The 16,699-nt window shown below is 43.8% G+C and overlaps 1 protein-coding gene across 2 annotated transcripts in view; it reads right to left on the bottom strand.

Moving 5' to 3' along the window:
• The window catches only part of MBOAT1 (membrane bound O-acyltransferase domain containing 1), a 58,733-nt gene extending 45,047 nt beyond the window's left edge, over window positions 1-13,686 (bottom strand). The window contains exons 1-2 of one of the 2 annotated variants that reach the window (XM_052697958.1): window positions 13,527-13,594; window positions 6,487-6,637 (exon numbers count right to left, since the gene is read on the bottom strand). Coding sequence is in view for 1 of the 2 variants with exons in the window: in XM_052697957.1 (XP_052553917.1) it covers window positions 13,527-13,616 (90 nt within the window). In the remaining variant the exon portion in view is untranslated. Of the gene's footprint in view, window positions 1-6,486; window positions 6,638-13,526 lie in introns of both variants that reach the window. The other variant, XM_052697957.1, reaches the window with a different exon arrangement.
• Window positions 13,687-16,699: the final 3,013 nt, after the last annotated feature.

Below are 16,699 nucleotides of genomic sequence, written 5' to 3' on the forward strand. Positions count from 1 at the left end.
ATTCAGCTTGAGCTTGCTGTCAACAACTCTTACACCGAACTGTAACGACTCTGTATGTTGAACAGATGCTGACGTTGTGATCATTTATGTGCAATGATGTTCTGCTACTACCTGCAAGTCAGTAAGTACTGTTTTCTCAGTGAGAACTGCCAAAACAGTGCACTCTTTCACCAGAATGGGAACTGGCAAATCTAAAGCAGTTTGCCCCACTATGTTGTTGTAATGTTTATGCAATTCTATTTTCAGTTCCTTTTCTATAGAAAAATGTGCCTGTGGTCTTTAGAAGAACACACCAATAAACTGAGCAGTTGTGTTCACATTATTTTAATGGTATCTCAGTGAATACATGCAACAGAAAGAAACAAGCATCTGTAAAAGGAAAAAAAATGCCAATTTCATGAGACATTCTAAACAAAAAGAAAGCTGTTGTCCTGTCTTATTCCTCCACTCCCTACAGAAACTGTCAGCACTGTGTTAAATTTAAACTCATTGTCCTTGGAATAAAGTGGCTTGCTCAAAGACTAAGACTTTTAGACCTATCAATGGTATTACATAAGAATTCATTAGGCCCTTACACATCTAAGATCTGGAACACCATGCATTAAAATGATCTAAACCATGCCCTTAGTAACTTAACATAAAAGCAATGTAAAACATAAGATATGATCTAAAACTGCATGAAAGGATTTTGCTCAAGGGAGGAGTAGAATTTATGTTTCCAAGCACTGATGTTGCTGTTGGAGTTGCCCCATCACAATTTCCTTCATTATTAGTGGGAAATAAAGGCAGTTCGAGGTTGCAACTCATCTAATCCTTAAATACAAGTCTGACACAGGTCCTTCTACTGCCCATAAAAATAATCTAGATGAATAAGCTTAGCCATAGAAATGCATAATGCAGATGTGGGAAGATGAAGCATACTCCATGCATTAACAGGAGAAAGAAGTCTCCATAGTATGAAACAGGACTTCCACTTTATCGGAAGAGGTGAGATTTTCAAAAATGACCCACAGTTTCTGTAGCTTCACTTTTTGCTTTACCATTTAAAGATGTCTTAAAATGGTCCAACATTTCAGAAGCAGGTCTTTCACAGACCCTTTTCAATTGCTTGAAAGAGAGTTGAAAAAGACTTGAGAAAACAATGCACCAGCCTATCAACTACCAGTTATGTGGGGAAGAGTTCTAAGGGAGCAGGGTCCTTTTGTGACAGCTGTTATTGCACACAGCCAGCTTCCTACTTCTGCAGGCAGGTGCTGCAAACCTCAACATTTCCTGCTTTCCTCCCTAAGTCTTTTGCATCTTCAAAACACTCCTAACAGCACTTAACAGAAGAAATGAAGCAAAATTCTGATGACGAGCACAGAAGAAAACTGCTGATGGAATGCAGAGGGAACTGAGTCCCTTTCTGCTGAATGCAGAAAGGCCTGAGCAGTGAGCCCAGGTGAACCTCATGAGGTCCAACAAAGCCAAGTGCAAGGTCTTGCAACTGCATTCAGGCAACCTTTATTATCCATACAAGCCAGGGGATCGAAGAACAGAGCACTGCTCTGCAGAAAGTACTTGCGGGTACTGGTGAATGGCAAGCAGGACATGAACCAGCAGTGTGCCCTAGCAGCCTAGAAAGTCAACCCAATACCACGGGCTGCATCAAAAGATGAGTGACCAGCTGGTCAAGGGAAGCAATCCTGCCCCTCTGCTGCGCTGCTAAGTCCACGTGTGGAGTCCTCAGTACTGCAGGGACACGGACCTGTTGGAGTGTGTCCAGAGAAGGGCCACAGAGGTGATCCATGGGATGGAACTCCTCTCCTACGAGGAGGACAGGCTGAGAGAGCTGGGGGCTCTTCAGCCAGGAGAAGAGAAAGTTCTCAGGTGACCTGATAGTGATCTTACAGTATCTAACCAGGAGCTCCAAGGAAGAAGGGGACAGACTCTAGAGCAGAGTTTGTGGTGATAGGACAAGTGGAAATGGTTTCAAACTTAAAGAAAAAAAAGTCTTTTATAATGAGGTTGGCAGGGCACTGGAACAGGTTGCTCATAAATGTGTGAAGCCCCATCCTGGAGACATTCAAGGCCAGGTTGGACCAAGCTCCGAGCCACCTGATCTAGCTGTGGATGTCCCACTGCATTGCAGGGGAGTTGGAAGAGATGACCTTTAAGGGTCAATCTTGAAGGGTTTCAATTCTAAGGATTCTACATTATAAGTTGAGCTCAAGAAGAAGTATCTCTTCAGAACACGGGCACTCACACACCAACATGAAGACCTTTGCTCATCTGCCTATGCTCCAGCCCTGCCACATGTGTACCTCAGTGTTCCACTGCACCCTTTCTGACCCTGCAGAACCACAACGCTTCCTGAAAGAGGTACTGCAGATATTCCCAGCTACCTTCCAGCATGTATCCCCTCGACAGCAAAAGTGGATACCCAAGGGTTTGGGGAAGCTATCAGTAAGAGCCAGCAAAATCTGCAGTGAATCTGCTCAGTTCTGGACTCCCAAGGCAGAATGAGTTTTCCACCCTCCTCCAGTGCCACCATCTATGGACTCACCTGCTCCCTGTCTGCCCCAGGATGGGCAAGATGGAACTAAACCAACAGTAAACCGCTTGTACAGAGTAAATTTTTAGTCTAGTCAATCTGTGCCACTGCAGAACTGTCAAGTTTCTGCACAAGAGAAGAAAAAGGAACCTGGCACAAGGGGAGGGAAAATACACAGAACTACCTTTTTTATAATAATCTCAAGTCAAAACCATTTATTTGACTGGGAAATCACAATTTGTATTTGGGTAATTATCTTTGCAAACGTAGCAGTTAGCAACTCTCCTTCATGCCATAAACAATGAAAACTGAAAGTTTTGCAGTTGCCTGCACAGTCTACCATTCCTACTCCATATCCTGAATCTATTGGCAGCTAGATTTTTTTAGACAGCTTTTTTGTTCATTTTTTAGTCTTTTTCCAAGAGGTTATATATGGTCCTTTTTATTATCATTATCATTCAAGAAGACAATCGTATTTGCCCTTTGCTATAATGGTGATTGCATAGAATTAGCAGTGTAAAACCTCAGTGAACTGCTATTATCAGATATCTGCTTTCACAGTCACGAGATTTCAGTCATAAAATACTGTTCTTCCCAATTATAATACAGTTTAAAGGAGAACTTATTGCTCTGTGGTGTTTAATATAAAATGTGTTTGTCTGGCCTTCATTGATGTGGGCTGCAGACTTACTTTTAATCACTTCAGAATTGTGGCAGGAAAAAAAGCCACCAGCAAAGCTTGCGCAGCTACAATATCCTGTCATGGCTGTTCTTCCCTTCCTTTTTTTCTGTTCACAATTTGCAATTTTGTACCATGCAGGACAAGAACAAAGCCAGCTGTTCAGTTATGTCTGTGATAAAGCACCTTACATCTGCAGCAAATCCCTCTGGAAGCTGGACTTCGGAACGTGTCTAATTTTAGGTGCTCAACTTTGAACACTATTGAAAACAAGCAACTGAAAAGTAATAAGCATTCAGGACTTCCTGCAAGTCAAACATCTCAACTGTCACTAAACTAAACTGTCTGGAAATCATTAGTGCTTTGCTGAAACATTGTGCCCTGAATGAATTCCAGGGGCTCTCATCCACACACACACACCAAAAAAAAGTTTCAAGTTTTCAAACTTAGCAACCAAAACACAACAAAAACTAACAGGAAAACACACAGCATAAGCAACTGTCAATTGATGAGTAAGAAATGTAAACAATAAAAAAGAGAAACTTGGACTTTGCTACAAATTATATTTCATTGACTTCTTTTACACTATGCTACATTAAAAAAAAAAAAAAAATCCTTGTCTCACTAAAAACATGCTGTCCCTTTTACACATCCCCACCAGGGGCCCATACTTCTATATATATAATTCAGCAGAACTTCAGTTTCTAAGACTGAAATTTTCCAAAGATAGCTGTGATATCAGGAGAAAAAAAAAAAAAAAACAACAACCACACCCACATTTATATTACTTACCCACAGCATTATATTTTTGCTATGCTTATGAGTAAGCAATAGAAGAAACGTAACTTGATTTCCAATGCAAAGGAGAGCAATCATTAGGCAACAGGAGCCAGCCTCACCTTTTCCCCCTTAGGATTTTTTGGGGAAAAACTGTGGGGGAAAAATCTTAGAGTTATTCAAGTGATGCCCCTACATCTTAGAGTTATTCAAGTGATGCTCTCATTAAGCAGTAACAAGCAACTTATCATCCACAAAAAAAGTACAGCAACTAGACTCCACAATCTTGAAACCAGCTCTTCTCAAACAATGCTGTAACCTTGAACATAGCTGGGGGAAAGAAATTCAACAGATGTGCAAATTACATAAATAACTCTAAGTTACCCTTCAAGTAAGCCCTTTACATGTAAAGCCTAAAAAAATGCTACTAGTGTAGTGCATGATATGCACAGCTAGCTTGCAAAACCTATTTCCATTTATCAAAAGGTTCTGTATTACTAATACCTGATCATCTCAAAAGCACTCTAAAAAATATTTCAAGATTGATTTTCTTTTTTTTTTTTAAGCAAACTGAAGCTCTCTCAAAATACAAATGAAATTTTTCCCATGATTTAGCAGTGGGTTGTTAGTGTTAGCACAGTATGGACTTGATCTTTAAGATCTTTTCCAACCTGAACGATTCTATGATTCTATCAGTTTGCCTGATGCTGGGAAGCACCAAAGCATATCCTTTATACTGGACAAGGGAAAGGAGCCTTGAAGGGGGATGACAGGGACATGAGTCCCCACTGATGGCTTGAAGCCTCGCTAGGACACAGACAGCAAGTAAATGAGGTCTGTATGCAGAAGCAGTCAAAGTAATTGCAGAGAGCTGATTCTAGACATAGGAAACAGAGGCACACGTGCCACTTAGGGTCTCCTAAACCAGTCTGATATATTGCCCTTATTAGTAATCACACTAAAAAAAAATAAAGAGTTTGAGAAGAAAAAAGAAAAAAGAGGAGGGAGATATGGAACGAATTTTCTCTTCGTAATTATTTAAGCACTGAAGTCTCATTTAAAGCCTGGCTCACCCCCATCTAAGTCAGAAAAACAGGAAAACCAACTGAGACAGTCGAGCAATCGAGGTAACGGCACATGACAAATTTGTGATTGATAAGCAGTTAGATGATAGACTAATGATTGGCATGTCAAAGCCCCATCAAAAGACGAAGGAAGACTCCACCACAAACCTGCCTCACCACATCAGAGAGAACAGACAGACCATTAAACACAAATACAGTGTAAAAGACGTGCAGCGTGACCTAAGCTGAGAGGAAATGCTCGACACAGAATCACAGGTTGACCAAAGTTGGAAAAGACCTCCAAGATCATCCGCTCCCATCACCCACCTACCACCAATACTTCCCAACCCAGTTGGCAGCCACCTGCCCCTAATGGCAGCAGCCACGCTCTGGGCTGACAGCTGCAGCTCAGTATCCAGAGGCGTCAGCCAGAAGGCAGTCACCACACAGGGGACAAACCCTAAAAGCAGCCTGCAAAATAAAAGATTTCCCTCTTAAGCTATTAAGTATTTCACTCTGGATACTCGTGTTTTTTTGTGTAAACATCCAAGTCCTCACTGGCTCTGGGCAAGTTCTTGGCCTCAGCAGCATCCTGTTGAAATTAGTTTCAATGACCAATTTTGGACTGCATGAAAAATCATTTTAATCCCTGTTGAATCTGCAGCCTTCAGCATTATCACGACTTTCTCCTCACGCATAGAAATACTGGGGGATGGAAGGAAAGAAGCCCTAGATCTATTTCCCTTATACTGCACACATATACTTTCAATATGATCCTTTTTAACAGTCATATTTCTAACGCAGACAGTCCAGATCCTTTGCTTTGCTTTTGCATGTTAAAGAAAAGAAATGTACCTTGTATTTTTTTTCCCTTTTTACTATGTTCACATTTTTATTTTTGTTTCATGGCAAAGAATACCTACAATCATCCTTCAATTGACTTGTACAGCTATAAGACAGAAACATAATTGCATTACGATTTCCCTTCTACCCTGAACAAATTTCTCGTTCTAAAACTGATTTTATTTGCTGTTTAGCACCAGCAGAACCTTTCTATCACTTTCTTTTCCCAAACTGCTGAGCCCAGTTTCTTCTCTGCAACTGCAGGGTTGCAGTCAGGAATGAGTATCCTAGTGGAGAAGCAGCAAGAAAGGTAATGCTACATCAAAGTTACATACAACAAATAAAAAGAGAAGCAAACGTTTCCTCTTAGAAGTCCACTATATTTCACAACATACCACAGCAATATGCTTACACTTTAAGCACAGTGGTACAAAACAGGCAAAAAAAAAAACAAAAAAAACACAGTGTAGTGTTATTGTTGCTGTGGCAACTACAGACCACAAATTTTTGCCTCAAGGGAATTAGCATGAACACAAACATAGACACAAAGGCATAAACAGCTGTGGGCGCTAACAGTGCCTACAACTCACTGTGGATGTAAAAACATCGTGCCATCAGAAACTGGATGTAAATCAAATAGTAAGTCCTTTAGGTTCCCAGTTGCTGTCTCCAAATCATTTGTCTACACTTGTTTTTCCTCATCTTCCTTACAGCACACACTGTAAAACATTTCCAGAAACCCTGTAGTGCAAGAGATATAAATGTAAGATAAATTAAACTAAGAAACAGCAGTATTTCTGAGTGAACAAAGTAATTCTAAAAACATCTCTCCTGCAAATAAATAAATCATTGGTCTACAAGTTGGAAACCTGATGGTGCAGATACTTCCTGCAAACCTGCAGTGGTCTGAAGCTGCTCTCCCCGCGCACACATGAGATACACAAAGTCAATATTATACTATTCTTTAACACTCCCTTGCACTGATAACAGGAAAAACCTACTTTCAGTAGTTTATAATGCCATTTAAGCTAGGCACAAGAGTTAATAATTAAATCTTTTCTGCTCAACCGTACTTGGGGAGAAAAAACAAACAAACAAGCAAAAAAACACAGCGGTATGTGTGCACATGAAAATGAGAATGGAAATTATCTGAGAAATGTTGGGAGCGGGGGGTCCTCAAATGTCCTGGTTTCTTTCCCCTGCCTCCTTGCTTTCCCCATTCCTGCCCTATCTGCATACCAGCGTCAAACGACACTTGAACAAGAAACCACAAATGAAGAAATTGCTCAAGCTGACCTAGAGCTTTTGTCCGAAGCCCTGGGCCTGTCGAAGGAGCAAATGTGCATGAAAGCCAGCAGCTGAATTGTTCTCTTGGCCTGAGATAGCTGTTGATTTATTATTGCACATGTAATCCAAAAAAACTGATCTAAAGGAATATTTTCCTTTCCCCTTTTTCCCTCCCAGTTGTCCAGCCTGACTTGCTCACTGAACTGGAAGGCTGCAGAACATAATCTGATAATGAATTTTAAAGTTGGAAATCTTTGAGATTGTCACATTTTGGTCTAGGATCTACCAGGCAGATGCACGCACTCAGGCATATCTGCCCTTCAAATAAGTCATCTAGACAGACAGCCTAAATGCTTCCAGGAAGCATCCCACTCACTATGGTGCAGAGTTCATTCACAAGAGGACACACCCAGCAGACGTTGGCAAAATCCCTATTATCCAACAAGCCCTCCACCCAGAAACACCAGGCAAGTGTTTAGAGTCCTTAAACAGCACCTGCAAAAAACATCCAGAAGCAGACAGATGATGTTCTGGAAACCAAGAATGAAGATTTGTTCGAATATTTTGTACTTATTTTGTCTAGGAGCAGACAGCACAGTGAAAGTCATGCTATAAACAGATCAATTAACCCTTTCTAGTCATTGCAGTACCATTTCTGCTGTTTAAAAAGAAAAAAAAAAAGAAGAAAAAAAATAGCAGAAACTTCCCAAGCTGGTAAATCTGTCTAGTTAATAGTTATTGTTTTGAGGTTTGATTTAAAAATTATTTTCCATTTGCATTTTTAGTATGATTAATAGAGGAATGTTGGAGCGCTACTACTGAGGAATTATTAATGTTTCAAGTTTTGAAACAATTCTGTTTCTGTAATACACTTGCAAGTTCTTGTTTACTCACATCATGAAGATTAATGTTTTCTTACCTGAAAATTTCTTATGATGAGGCAAGTTTGAAACAGTGAAGATTATTTCAGATCCAACATAATGTATGCAGCCAAAAGAAGTTTAAATAAAAAAACACTTTGCTTGTTGCTTGTATTTTTCTTTTTGCAGCTCTGCAAAGCTGTGTCAAACGCCTTAAGCCAGGAAATAAAAGACCAGTGAAAATCAACTTTCCAAATTAAGCTCGTAAAAAGGGATAATGATCACATCCAACCTTTCCCTGGGGAGGGATCAGCCGAAGGGTTTTCCTTTACTCATTTTTCTCCAAGTGCAATTCTGCCTGTTTGCAGAGCTGCAGCAGACTGACCTGATATGGAGCAGGCTGAATTCCACCCAAAAGTAACCAAACAAGCCTGACCAGTGCAGTACCCAGAAGAAACCATCAAATTCATGTCAGAGATGTTGGCCGTGCTGATGTTAGCAAGTAACAAGGCCCAGAGAAGTAGATCTGAAGAGCAACACAGTTAATGCCAAGGACCTCACATTCACATTACTCAGGATCTGGAGAGCCCAGCTTTGGATAACCATAATGTGCCCTTTAGCAGCTGAAGCACTGCAGGGTCCTGGAGCCTGTCCTGGCGCTTCATCTGGTCTAAAAGCAACCCAGTTCTCTGGATGCTCAGCATACACTTTATGTACAAAACAGTCAAGTGAGGACAGCAGGGGGATTCATTCCCAATTTGTTAATTGCACATTAACATAAACACTCTTGTTAGCAGAGGACAGTAAAAATCTATGCATCAGACTGTAATTCTAAGAACAAGCCTGACTGCCTGGAAACCTTCTGAATACTTTCACTTGACTGCCTGAGCACCCAGGAGACACGAGCTTCTGTACCCTGAAGGCCACCTGTTGCTGCCAGCTCACATACAGGATTGTTTCACACCAAGAGAAACTCAGCTTGCTGACATCAAACCCTCCACTTGGTTTTGGATAAGTACAAAAATTCAGATTCACCTCTGCACTGATTCTAAGTCCAGTGCCCAGGGAACTCCAGCAACATCTGCAGTTTGGCAAGCCTTCATCCAGAGCTGCCCATCCTCACTAACTGCACTCACTAACTTTGCAACAGCAGCCAAGGAGCAGCCAGAACACTCAATACCATGCCAGACCAGCCAACACACAGCAAATCCCAAGCACCAGGGTCTCCCCTGCAGAACAGAGCCAGCTCTGTGCTCACTGCCTAGATCTCTATGCCGATGCCTAGGATGCTCCATCACTACTTCAAGCTGTCTCAAAATAGCTGTGGGGCACTGCTAAATCATTCCAAGCATGATTAATGCACAGGGAAGGCTTCAGGAAACTTTATACAGCGCTCTTAATGTTTATTTTTCCAGATATCATTTGACACAAATGAGAAGGAAAGTGCTTAAAAAGGGGAAAATTGCAGGCAGCTGATTCCAGTTGCACTTTTGCCTCTTGCCAAATGAAAAACTTAGTAGGACAGACTTTGTTTCAAGGAATGAAGGGATGTGGAAATATTTACACACATAGTATCAAGAGATCGGCCATGTGGTCCAAGACCGTGATGCCAAACCAAGTGAGAACACAATGAAAATGGCAGCGCATGTTTCTAAGGCAGGGGAAAATGTGTATTGTTGCAATTGTTAATAATAACTGACCTGAACAGAAAGCAATGCTTTGGAGGTAGCCTTGCCCTTTGGAAAGCTTGATGCCTCCACCCTGGGGCTGACTCAGTGATATCAAGCATCCCAGAGCCAGAAGAAGCAGGTACAAGCAGAAGGGCGGATTTGCTCCTGAAGCACAAAAAGGCTGGGCAGCCCGTGGGCACTACAAAACCACAGAGGGATCCAAAACGGTGTCAACAAGACTGCGTTTCTGTTCCTCGGTGGAGTGGTGCATCCTTCATTTCTCTCACGAGCTGTAGTTTTACAAAATCTGGGTGCTGAAAAGTCAGAACTACATCGACATCAAAGCTGGTTTCGGCAACCTATGGACTGCCTCTTTGTAAAGGTGTGATATCTCACTGATTTCAAATATCATTTTTCTCAAAGAACTAGGGTTTATACAGCTTCATTTTTTCCAGTTGAGGGTGTGTCAAGCAAGGAGGCAGTGAATCTGACAGTACCCTGCAATTCAAATTTAAAACAATGAATTTTCAAATGCGGAATGACTGACATTAAGGAATTAAAATACAGCAGAGTTCATACCAAACATGAATAGTTGCTGCTGTTACCCCCAATTCCCATTTTTCAAGTAAAAATCAGACACTAACCCCACTTATGTTTTCAATGAACTTCCATCTTCAGATCTTACCTCAATCTGTAACAAATTAGTTTTTTCTTCTGCACTGCATCTTCTAATGTTTCCAAAAAGACCATTAAAGAAACCCCAAAGTTCCTTGCCTAAGTCTGCAGAGTTCCTAGAAAGCTAAATTTGTCTTTTTAGGCTCCAAAAGCTGAATAAGAAAAGCCATGCAAAGAGGCTCAGGACTCATAAACCTTCTGACTAACTGAAAAAACAAGAAGTAGAGAAGCAACGTTGAAGTTGAAAAAAATGCTAGATTTAGCAACCCCGCAATTTTGAGATCAGAATTTCTGTTGATGTTTGTTAAAGGAAATGTACATATATACACACACATGTAAAAATAATAATAAAAACCACCACACAATTCATGAGCACTCTTTGAGTTATTCCAACCCAAGGAATGGGCAGAAAGACTTCTCTAATACTTCAGCTATTTCAAGTCTCAGATATGCACCCTTCAGCCCCTCAAAGAGTTAGTGTTTGATTTAAGCTGCTGCCAAAACATAACTATGCAGCAGTGAAAGGACAAACCATGGCATACAGCTAGCAGCCAAAGCATCCAGTGCTGCTTCTGAATGCACATTTTTCACCTGTGGGGCAATGTGGCAGGCCCCATCAATGAGGACCCTCTGACATAAAAATGACACAACGTTCATATGCTGGTTTTTTTGAGGGATGCTCCTTGAACACCTAACATATCTCCTTGAAAATCAATAGCCTTCACGCTGTCCAAGGCAGGTGAGGGCCAGGCCAGCTAGCAGCTCTGGTTTGCTGTATTGCAGCTGATACAAAGCACACAGTTACTGCCAAGACAACAGGTAACCCAGGATATCAAGGGGCTGCACTGCAAAACAACCCTGAGATCCGAAACTTTGAGATCAAATGTCTTCACCCTTTGAACCCCAATTACATCTAGAGATGTCTAGAGCTGAGGAAGGCATGGTAAAAACATGGATGAATGGTGCCGCTAAACAGACTTCTAATATAACTTGCAATAGAGTATTTATTTCTTCATTGTATTCATTCAAAATGCACTTTGTTTAGAGGCATTACACTGCTAGAAGTTTGATCTCTAATTACTGTATATCACAGTGATTTAGGGTACGTGTGACAAAAAAGAAAAAAGTACTGTATAAACATGCTGGAGGGATGGTGCTCCACAATTAGTGATTTGTGGTTTATGTGACAAGCAAAACGACCAATATGCCTCACAGCACTTCTCCTCCCCATCCCACCCCACTACCCCACTTTTCCTAAATGCTGATGAAGGTGTGCCATTGACATAGCCAGATATTTTTAGCATACAAGTCAGCTAAACTTCAAAGTCTGCTTTCCTGGGAGATGAGGATGAATTGAACACTGAGTCTTTTCATCCTCTTTCAAGCTCATTAATCTTGTTACTGAATATAGCTCGCCTTAAAAATAATACTTCAATGCTAAATTCAAAGATAAAGACACAAGCAAACGCACTCTGAGACTTCGGGATGCTATTAGCATCTCAAGCAGCAAACATTGCTATGTTCTCATGCAGTATGCTGCCTAGTAAATAAAACGTGCACAGCCTGCCTGGTAGACCACGCGGCTATGAATTACACCCTCTGGAATTCAGCATGGTTTTTAAACCTACATCACCATTTGTAAAATGAAGGATACAACCCATGTGGAAAATGACATTTTTCAGATTCACCTCCGTTTTCTCTGATCAGTGTGACACAAGAGCTGCTTAACAGATGACAAAACATTTTCCATCTACCACGGCTTCAGCTTTCATAACCTTGCTTTGAAAGGGTAACGCTCACTACTTTTGTTTTTCCTACCTTCAGCTCAATGCTTTTTCTGATCTTTCTCATAGATTAGAACCTCTCTCAGAGCACAGAGAAACCCAAAGACAGAACTCCGGAAGCTCTGGCACTCAGTATGGCCCCATACGCCTTAGTGGCAGGGAGTCCCTCTGCTCACTGTGTGTCCTCAAGGAAAACAAGCACCAGTGCCCACTGTCTGCAACAGGGACAAGCTGTCCCCAGGACAAACACAGCACACAACCAGACGTGGAGAATTTTCCCCACAAACAGCATCACCTTTGTGCCACTTGGCTGGCAAGATGCCAGGGTGCTGAGAGCTCGAAGGAAAACCTGCAGTCGGCCCGGTGTCATTACAACATCATAGAATCCTGAGTGTTGGAAGGGACCTTTAGAGGTCAGCCAGTCCTTATTATCTGGTGAGTCAGCCAGCCTAACCTAACCCTGCACAGCCATGGGGCTGTGGATATGCCAGAGGGACAGATGTGTGCCATTCACAGCTCCTGTTTGCTGATCACAGCACAGACACTTCGAAGTGATTCCCTCTCACGATGATGCAGAACTCACTGACAGGCACAAGCTTTTATCATTTGGCGGCTTTAGTGCTTTCTGTTGAAAAAAGGAAAATCAGCACGTTTTGGGTTTTAACCTCTGAAATGCTGCGTTTCTCGCATAACTTTGCAAACAAACAACAGTAAGAAACAGCTCTCAGCATCTCTGCTCACAGGGGACGGCAGGTGAGCTCCCATCTCTGCCTGCTGTTCCCAGCCGGCCAGAGCCGAGACTGGGCAGCTCCAGCTCGGCCAAGCCCCGTCCAACTCCCAGCCTCAACTTCCTCGTCCCTGAAAGCACACGGGAACGGCGCAGGTGCGCGTGGACACGGACGGCGCAAGGTGTGGAGGTCAGCACAGCCTACAAGCAACCAGGAGCCACGAAGGGTTTGGTCCAAACCTACCGCACCACCGAGCTGCTGCGTTTCTCCTACCTCCGGACAGAGGCTCTGCGTTTCATCACGCACTCGCAAGCCGCCAGCAAAGACCGCTGTACAGCAGCGACCCCAAACACAGCTCCGAGCTGGCCGGCCCCTGGCAGGAACGCATTGGGAAGCACCTGAGCCTCTCGCTCCGCGTTACAAACTTCCTGGCAGCGGCTCAGCTCGCGCCGCGCGCCGCAGCATCCCCGGCAGCAGCCAGCAGCCTGCCGGGGCACCGCCACAAAAACACCACCGCAAAGACACCGCCGCAAAAATACCGCCGCAAAAACAGAGGAAGCTCTCTGCCGCCCGGCCGCTCCGGGACCAAGAATGCCGAACCCCTCCCTAAGCTCCGCGCCGCTCACCTGATCCAACGGGATGCCGAGCAGCGCGCTCAGCGGGTGTAACAATGTGGAGCCGGTGGTGCGATGCGGGGCTGCGGGCGTCTCGGCCATGCCGCATCCCCAGCAGCGGTGACAAGCAGCCCGGAGGCACCGCGCCGTCCGCCCGCCGACACCGCCCCGCGCCGCGCCGCCCGCCGGGCCGCAGGGGGGCGCTCGGCAGGGCGGGGCCGTCCGAACGGCCGCCCTAATGGCCCGACCGCCGGGGGAGGCCGCGCGGCGGCGCCGGCGGCAAACGGCCGTTCCCGCCCCGAGTTCGCGCCGCTCACCTGCCGCCTCGGTGGGCCCCGCCCGAGCTGGGCGCGGTCCTCAGTGCCACATCTGCCCTGTTCCTGGATACCTCCAGGGATGGTGACTCCGCACCTCTCCAGGCAGCCTGTGCCAGTGCCTCACCGCTGTTAGAAAGCCTTCTTCCTAACATCCAACCTGAACTCATGCGGCACAGCTTGAGGCCGTTCCCTCTCATCCTCTCACTAGTTAGCTGGATGAAGAGGCCAACCCCCTCACCACACTGCAACCTCCTGTCCAGTAGCTGTAAAGAGCAGTGATGTCTCCTCTGAGATCCCACTTCTCCAGAGTTAAGTATCCCACTTCCCTCAGCAGCTCCTCATAAGATTTGTGTTCCAGACACTTCACCAGCCTCACTGCCCTTCTCTGGATGTGCTCCAGGGTCTCAGTGTCTTTCTGGTACTGAGGGGCCCAACAGTGAGCACAGAACTCGAGGTGTGACCTCTCCGGTGCCGAGGGCGATGATCACTTCCCTATTCCTGCTGCCTGTGCTATTACTGATACAAGCCAGGATGCTGTTGGTCTTCTTGACCGCCTGAGCACACTGCTGGCTAATGTTCAGCTGCCTGTCAACTAACATCTCCAGATCCTTTTCCTCTGCACAGCTTGCCAGCCACTCTGCCCCAAGTGATGCATGGGGTTGCTAGGACCAACGTGCAGGACCCAGCACTTGGTCTTGGTAAAGCTCACACTATTAGACTCATGAGCCCGCACAAGAGAGGAAAAAGAAACATGACACAAGGGAAGATAAAATACAAAGAAATACCTGTTTTGTAATAATCTGTAATCAAAACCATTTATTTGACTGGGAAATCACAATTTGTATTTGGGTAATTATCTTTGCAAACATAACAGCAACTCTCCTCCATTCCATAAACAATGAAAACTGCAAGTTTTGCAGTTGCTTGTACAGTCTACCATTCCCACTCCATATGCTGATTCAACTGGCAGCTAGATTTTTTTAGACAGCTTTTTTGTTCATTTTTTAGTCTTTTTCCAAGAGGTTATATATGGTTCTTTTTATTATCATTGTCATTCAAGAAGACAATCGTATTTGCCCTTTGCTATAATGGTGATTGCATAGAATTAGCAAACCTCAGTGAACTGCTATTATCAGATATCTTCTTTCACAGTCATGGGATTTCACAGTCCCTGCATCTGCAAATCTCCCTCTTTAACAAACTGGTCATAGACATTTGAGGGTTAGTAGATCACACTCCAGGAGGAGAAAATAAGTAAGCTTAAGAATGTAGTCCATTATTTTAGGGCTTTTAATATTTTCCTTATAGCTAAGTATCTGGAAGAAGCATCCTCTATTGTGTTCTGATCACCAAAATACTTTGCTTTTTCTTTGCTACTTTTTTCTTCCCTTTTACTTACAGAAAATTGAATCTCACTTTCCAAAAATTTAGGAGAACTTAACAAACAGACCACGTCATTCTGTGGTCTGAGAGATGCCTTTACGTGGAAGACAAGGAGATTCGAGGGGAAACTGGGGACTTATTCCTGGGGATGGTTCCCCTGTACCATTTTGCTACTCACAAGGAAAGGTTGCCCTTGGACACAGGTGCTGCTCCATGCCCCTGCTCCTGCCCAATGGACATTTCTGGTTGTCAAGGCCTGCCGTAGTCTTGAAGAAGAGCCTTTCCCTAATACCCAGCCTCAGCCTCCTCTGATGCATCTCTGTGCCTTCCCCTTGGGTCCTTTTGCCATCACCAGAGAAGAAGAGATCAGTACCTGCCCCTTTGCTTCCCCCATCAACGAGCTCTAGTCCACCATGATGCCTTCCCCTCAGTCTCCTGAACCTGATAAGGAGAAAAGAAAAATGGGATCACTTTAAAAAGCTTTGTAATTGTAAATGGTGTTAAAGACGTAAGCTAAAAGAAGCAAGAGGGTTTTTTGAAATCCCACAGATTTATAGCCGATTGTGCTTTATCAAGAGTTTGGGCTTGATAATCTCCTTAGGTCCCTTCCAACCTGTCCTACCATATGATCCCAGAATCACGGATTCTTCAAGGTTGGAAACGACCGCTCTAGTCCAACCACCAACCCATCACTACCTCACCACTCTTCAGAGAAGAAATTTTTCCTGACATCCAACGTGAGCCTCCTTTGATGGCAACTTCTCCCTTTCTTATACTATGGCACCCCTGTCATTCTTATTTTGTGGTGCTCAAGCCTGCACAAAATGCTCAAGGTGATACCGTACCAGGCAGTGCAGAGTGGGTCAATTCCTTCCCTAATCTCGTTAGTGAGTTTAAGTCATGTGGAAGAAGTCGCTAGCTGTGCATAAAGCCACCTAGCTTATTCCATTAGAATTTCCTTGTTCCAGTTTAATATTTGCCAGCCTGAATATATTTGGTGGAACTTTCCATGGCTATGACTTCCACAACCAGATTGCTAGATTCCTTGATGAACTTCAGCTAAAATTGTTGACCTGCTTTTGGGAGAGAATGTATGTGATTTATTGCACACACTACTCCAGGAGAGCGACCACACATTTAGATGGATAGCTGTCCTGAAAGCAAGGAAGTGCCTTTCACCATCCCTGTGACACTACTTGGTGACCAGCTGAACAAATCTTGGGGAACAAACGCACATAGCCCACTTGGAGACTCAGGAGCTCAGTGTATAACTTCTCTGAAGGCCTTACACATTCTTCAGCCCCTCACCATTCGTCCATGTGATGAGCTTATTAGCACAAGAGGCTTGGTGAGAGGAAGCAGAGCAAAGTTTACAGATGTGAAGGAATAGAGATGGAGGTAAGAAATATACATGGAGATATGGTTAAGAGGGTAGCGGGAGAGGGAGATATAGTTAAGATGCTTAACAGTGAGACTTGGAATCTC

This window comes from Tympanuchus pallidicinctus, unplaced genomic scaffold, assembly GCF_026119805.1.
Source record: "Tympanuchus pallidicinctus isolate F22 unplaced genomic scaffold, pur_lepc_1.0 scaffold31, whole genome shotgun sequence".
Lineage (NCBI taxonomy): Eukaryota > Metazoa > Chordata > Aves > Galliformes > Phasianidae > Tympanuchus > Tympanuchus pallidicinctus.